At 37.2% G+C, this 7035-nt stretch overlaps 1 protein-coding gene across 2 annotated transcripts in view; it reads right to left on the reverse strand.

The window, feature by feature from the left end:
- Nucleotides 1–1075: 1075 nt before the first annotated feature.
- LOC111056533 (runt-related transcription factor 3-like) overlaps nt 1076–7035 on the reverse strand; it is a 72627-nt gene continuing 66667 nt past the window's right edge. For both annotated transcript variants that reach the window (XM_039427478.1, XM_039427468.1), the window contains exons 4-5: nt 4894–5100; nt 1076–1656 (exon numbers count right to left, since the gene is read on the reverse strand). In XM_039427478.1, coding sequence (XP_039283412.1) covers nt 1121–1656; nt 4894–5100 — 743 coding nt within the window. In that variant the 3' untranslated portion in view covers nt 1076–1120. The remainder of the gene's footprint in view (nt 1657–4893; nt 5101–7035) is intronic.

A 7035-nucleotide genomic window follows, 5' to 3' on the forward strand; every position in this document is an offset into this window, starting at 1 on the left:
GACTGATGTCTTGTATAACATGTTCTAGAGATTGTTCACATGTTAGGGTCTTCGTTAACCCATTTTAAAAGTCTTTGAGTCAACAATTAGCATCAATATCTTAGCTAACAATCTCCTCAGTCTATACCATGACTGTCTTGCACAGTGACTTGAGTCTCGTATAACGTATAACATGTTCAAGAGATTATTCACAAGCTAGAGTTTTGGTTAACACTGTTCAAAGTATTTTTCTATCACGTCTACACTTGCAGAATCAATAAGGCTTCCATACATCAGAGTTCTTTTAGGCCTTCATCCATGAACATATGACTGATGTCTTGTATTATAACAATCATGCTCTAGAGATTGTTCACATACTAGGGTCTTTGTTAACACATTCTAAAGTCTTAGACTTCAAAAACATGGGATCAATAAGGCTTCCACACATTTGAGTTCTTACTAGACCTTCATCCATGAACATATGACTAATGTCTTGAATTATAACAAGCTCTAGAGATTGTTCACATACTAGGGTCTTTGTTAACACTTTCTAAAGTCTTAGACTTCAAAAACATGGGATCAATAAGGCCTCCACACATTTGAGTTCTTACTAGACCTTCATCCATGAACATAACTCTATGACTGATGTCTTGTATAACATGTTCTAGAAATTATTCACATCCTAGAGTCTTGGTCAAAACTGTTCAAAGTACTTTCCTAACACGTCTACACTTGTGGGATCAATAAGGTCTCCATACAATCATCATAGTTCTTACAAGGCCTTCATCCATGAACATAACTCTATGACTGATGTCTTGTATATAACATGGTCTAAAATTTTAGATCTTTTAGAGATTGATTCTAGAGAACAATCTTTTAGAGATTGATTTTAGAGAACAATCTTTTAGAGATTGTTCACATGCATTTATAGTCTTTTCACAGTGAATTAGGTTATGTGTAACATATATTTATTGGAATTTTTCACATTTAAGAGTCTTGGTTAACACTGTTCAAAGTATTTTACTAACACGTCTACACTTGAGAGATCAATAAGGCCTTAAGTCTTAAGTCTTGGCCAAGATCAATAAGTCTTGGTTAACACTGTTCAAAGTATTTTACTAACACGTCTACACTTGCGAGATCAATAAGGCCTCCACACATCGGAATTCTTACTAGGCCTAGGCGACGTCGTTGTATCTATGGGTGAAGACTGTGAGCCTTCAGGTGTGTTGCCCCCTTCAGGTGTACCGTCAGGTGTATTTTCAGGTGAACCCTCAGGTGTACGAGTCTTCCTAGAGTCTGGACTTTCAGGTGCAGGTTGAGGACTAAAATTCAGGTTTTGCCTGAACTGTAGACCTGAATAGGGGTGCAGCGGATAGAGCCAGTGTGAGGGTGGAAGTAGAGGAGCATTGAGGAAAAGCGAGAAAAACGGGGAGTGATGGAAAGGGGGTGCTGGAATGGTGGGAGGGGGAGTGCATGTTCGTCGACAATCTTCGGATGGAGATCGTGGCGAGGTGGGTGGTTGGAGGCGCGGGCGCTTCGCTCGCCTGCCGGTGGTCAGGAGGCCGAGGCCTGATGGCTGGTCGTTGGCGGGGGGACTTTTGCTTGCCGGGGGGGTGACGGTGACACTGATGGGGCCCAGGGTTTCCAGCGAGGGGGAGCGGCCTAGTTCTGGCACTGAAAAAAAATCGAAAAAATACAATTAAATTGAGAAAAAGAAATAGAAAAAATACAATTAAATTGAGATGTTAGCTTCAGTAAATGTCTCTCAAGAGTTGCAAATATAATGTAGTGTAATAAATATGAAATATATGAAGCAAACATAGAGAAATGTGAATAAGTTGAAGTAAATCTGTTGGATTATGATTACTAACAGGTAACCCGTGCTCCGCAAGGGTCTAATTAAAAACTTGACAAATGGAAAATTCGACAGAGATCTTGAACTATTTGAAATAACCAACCTCGGTAAATGAAAAATCTATATGCAAAATTTCAAGTTAATCAGTTCAGACGTGTTGATGCGTCATTCGTGTATTTCCTATCCCGTAATAAGCCAGTTCTTTCCTTTATCCTATTATATTAAGCGAGCAATTTCTGTATTTTTGAAACTGGTTATTCATGTTCAACGGATCTCGAAAACGATTTTCACGAAATTTAGAAGATAGTAGGTTTATGATATGAAAACTCCATTGCACTAGGTCTTATCCTTGGGAAAACTCGCTGAACGACATTAAAAGGATAATTCATCCTTGGCTGAAACAGCTGTGGATAGTAAAAAAGTGAGTGAGCGAGTGAGTATGTGATAAATCAAAATATCGCATCCCCAAAATTCATAAGCTGACGTATAGCCAGCTGTGAAATATAAACACGATCATTTTAGAGAATCTGTTTATCGATAAATGGAAATAACGAGCGAAGCTCGGTGCCCCGATATTAGATATTGTGGTCGCCTATCTCTCCAAGCTATCTTACACTGACTAGTCAGGAAGTGATGTGACACCAAAGATAGTAGACAGAAGGTTGGTCACTCATCTATAGTATTTAAGTTGAAATGCAATTGGAGTGGGGGAACTGCAGCCGTGACGTAGGCTGTAGTACAGAGTAGGCAGAATATCGCATTCTTGAAAATCATACGGTGGCATATAGTCAAATTATATAACACAAACATTTTTTGACATGCAAGCTTTCTGTTTCTGCTTTACAATAATTATCAAAACATTTGAATAATACAAGCATTTTGCAATATAAAAGCAAAAAACCCACCTCCTAACCTTCCCTTTCAAACCCTTAAGGTTTCTTTATCTTCTAGGTCGTGTTTATATTTTGTAGTTTGGCTATACATCAGCTTGTGAATTTCGGGGATGAGATATTTTGATTCTTGTAGAATATGTGCTCGATACCAGCATGTGTTCAGTGCATTTATATGAATGAAATTCATTGGATTTATCGGGATCGGTTTATTGTTTTATTGAAATGCATTGGTTTATCAAGATTTTTTATGGGTTAATCTGAAATTATAATAGTATAACGTTGTCTACCAACGCTTTTCCAGCTTATTAACTTTTTCGTGTCACGTGTTTAGATTCTTGAAAAACTTTCAACTTCAATTTATTCATACAAGTTCAACTAACTTGATATTTTAAACAACATCATTAGAATTGGTGATTAATTCGCTATAAGTATGGAGAATTTGTAGTTTGGCTATACATCAGCTTGTGAATTTCGGGGATGAGATATTTTGATTCTTGTAGAATATGTGCTCGATACCAGCATGTGTTCAGTGCATTTATATGAATGAAATTCATTGGATTTATCGGGATCGGTTTATTGTTTTATTGAAATGCATTGGTTTATCAAGATTTTTTATGGGTTAATCTGAAATTATAATAGTATAACGTTGTCTACCAACGCTTTTCCAGCTTATTAACTTTTTCGTGTCACGTGTTTAGATTCTTGAAAAACTTTCAACTTCAATTTATTCATACAAGTTCAACTAACTTGATATTTTAAACAACATCATTAGAATCGGTGATTAATTCGCTATAAGTATGGAGAATTTTTAAGTTCTAGGTCAATCTTGAGGGGATTAAACGACGATTTATTTGAAGATACAGTGAATAAACTGTATGCTCAGTGTGGTTACTCTATCACATTTTTACTACACGTGACGTCACGCTGGCATTCCCCCCACCACTTCGAATCTTACACCTGTGAGTGATCAACCTTCTGTCTACTAACGTTGATGTGACACGACGTGACCCGAGTCTGATGGATGAGTTGATATCGTGACATGATCATATTATAATAAAATGGTTTTTGATATTCTATAAAATGACGTCATTTATTTAAGTAGAATAGCATATTGTTTACTTACTAAGAGGAGAACAGACTTTCGAACGGCATGCGTCCATTTTCAACAGTTGTTAAGGTCCGTCCGTTGAATGTTTTCTTGGTTAGGAGGAACATAATAAAACCCAACCCATCTGCTCTCCCTGAAGACAGTTACACTTACATCGATTTCACAAGGACAGACTTATGAATTCTACCAGATTGAACCGAACTTGACAAACATCACCTGTTTGATCCAATAGAATTTTTAAGGACTGTATAAAATAGAACGTCCAAATATTGATCTATGTGTAACTGGCTTTACAAAGAAAACATCCAACAGAGGTACTGCCAGGAAATGGATTGTTGCCGTTAGAGAGTATGTGAGTAAACAAAGATTCACTTGAATAATTGACCACACGTCGTTGTATAAAACTATGAGTTGATACAACGCAGTTCAAAATATCGGTCAAGAAACCATCATCATATCATAATTATCACATTGGAACGAACAAAATTACGAGAAATAATCGAAAAATTATGATGTATAGAAGAAACAAAGAGGAATACGAGGAAATTGAAACAAATCTGTTGAATAATAATTGATATTGTTGTTGCCTATCTCTCCAAGCTATGTTATAGCATAGAGAAACAATAGCGTAAGTAGATATCCCATGGTATAGGCCGTTCATGTCGTAACTTCTACTGTTATCTCAAGCCGATTACTGTCGATTATTTTCGATTTTTACTGTTTTGACCAAGGAGGATTGTATGAACGACACGATATGAGAGACTTCCAGCGTCATAAAGCTTCACGGGAAAGAACTACATGGACTATCGGCTTGAGATTACAGTAAAAGTTGCGACATAAACGCCCTATACCATGGGATATCTATTAATGCTATTGTTCCTCTATGGTTATAGTGACTGTAACATAATATCATGCAGCTGCAAATATCATTGATCACTAGTAAACATTATTATATGATCGTATATAATATGATATTTAATATAATAATTCTCTTTCATTTTATATTTTTCTTGAAGAATTTCTTGCATTTTACTATTTTTGTAAATTCTACTAACCTCTTGGAGAAGTAAGCAGAGGTTGTTCGGCGGCCGCAGAACTTAGCGCGAGCATGCGCGGGAAGTGAGCGTGCGGGTGCTGTAGATGGTGTGGTGGTGCGGGGTGTGTGTGATGGTAGTGAGGTGGGTAACCGGCGCCCCCTAGGGCCCCCCGGCCGAACGCCCCTGCCCAGGGTCCTCCGTCTACGCCTAGTTGGTGGGCTATGCCTGCAAAAAAGGTAAAAAATCAAATTAAATAATGATTGGAAAAAAAATAATAATATTGTTTTTAATTGAATGATATCTTTTGTCAATTGGAATGAAGCCGAATATTATGGATCGGTTTGCACAAAAGCATATCATAGTAATTTACTAGTAGTTCTGTGAACAGTAGACCTCACGCAGTATTCTCATCCACAAGTACCTGATTGAAACTATAGACCTTATGGAAATACAGCAATAGACTTTCACAAGTGTAATCACTTGCCAGCTGATTTATGATGAATAATTCTATAGTCTGATTTTTACTCTAATATTGGCGTATGAAGGTGGCTCCTTTTTCCTTTTATATCATCCTTGAAATGCAAAATTTTCAAAAACCTTGTATATACGTCGATGCGCAATTAAAAAAGGAACATACCTGTCAAATTTCATGAAAATATATTATCGCGTTCCGCCGTAAATGCGCAACGTATAAAAATATAAACATATAAACATATAAACATATAAACATATAAACATAATTATAAACATATAAACATAATTATAAACATATAAACATATAAACATATTTTAAACATATAAACATATAAACATATAAACATATAAACATATAACATATAAACATATAAACATATAAACATTTAAACATTTAAACATTAAGAGAAATGCCAAACCGTCGCCTCATCCTCACTTCGCTCGGTCAATTATGTTCTCTACTATAGTGAGGTCCACGTTATATTGGCAGTGTTTGATTAGCAATGGTATTGCTATCCTTGTCTATCATTCAACAAAGCGGATAGCGCTATCTCTTACTCACTTTGCTCTGTTGCCAGATCGTCTTTCAACAATGTAGAATTATCAATTAAAAAGCAGAATATTCCATCTTAATTATGAAATTATTGACGGTAGCTGATACAGGTTTATTGATGTAATATTAACTGTTCATTCTCGTTTTAAATGAGAAATTCCATTTCATTAAGTGTAAAATTATATTTTTCAATAATTTCATAATTAAGATAAAATATTTTGTTAATTGATTACCAATTCTACATTTGTTAAAAGATGATCTGGCGACAGAGCAGAGCGAGAAAGAGATAGCGCTATCCGCTTTGTGGAATGATAGACAAGGATAGCTACACCTTGCTAATCAAACACTGCCATTATAACGTGGACCTCACTAAAGCATCAATATAGTTAGTACCTTTTTTCAAATCACGAATCAGAAAGAAGAAATGATATAGAAATGTGATGATATTTTAATTGATCTTAAGATCAAGATGGTGAAAGACAGAGATATTCAAATTAGAAGGAGTCGACAGCGTGGGAGTAAGAAAGCAAAAGAAAGAAGTTCAATGATTTTAATCATGGTTGCCGCGGGCTTCCTGGTGGGGGGGGGGTAATGGATGGAGGTGTAGACCCACCCTGAAAGAAGGTAGGTGTGTTTGTGAGGAGGAGAGGGTCATAGAAGAAGGAGAGGTAGAATAGATGAAGATGATGGAGAAGAAGAAGAAGAAGAAGAAGAAGAAGAAGAATAAGAAGAAGAAAAAGACGAAGAAGAAGAACAAAAAGAAGAAGAAGAAGAACAAAAAGAAGAAGAACAAAAAGGGGAAGTAGAAGAAAGGGTAGGAGAAGAAGGGGAGAAAGAAGAAGGTGAAGTAGAAGAAAGAGAAGGGGAGGTAGAAGATTGCGAGGAAAAGGGAGGTAAGCAGAAACGAAATCTGAGTTCTTGCGCGTGGTGGCTTGTGGGGGGTGCAGGGAGCCCCTTTTGGGGGGATGATTGTGGGACGCGTGGTGTCGCTTTGCGGGGGACCAATGGGGCGTCCCACAGACCCCCCTGGCACAACGCCCCCCCTCATGGCGTCCTGTGACGTCATAATAGCGTGCCCCACTTCACCAACCCCCAACAAAAACCCCATCTTGGTTCCATCTTGGTCTGCTCAC

Source organism: Nilaparvata lugens, chromosome 1, assembly GCF_014356525.2.
Source record: "Nilaparvata lugens isolate BPH chromosome 1, ASM1435652v1, whole genome shotgun sequence".
Classification (NCBI taxonomy): Eukaryota; Metazoa; Arthropoda; class Insecta; order Hemiptera; family Delphacidae; genus Nilaparvata; species Nilaparvata lugens.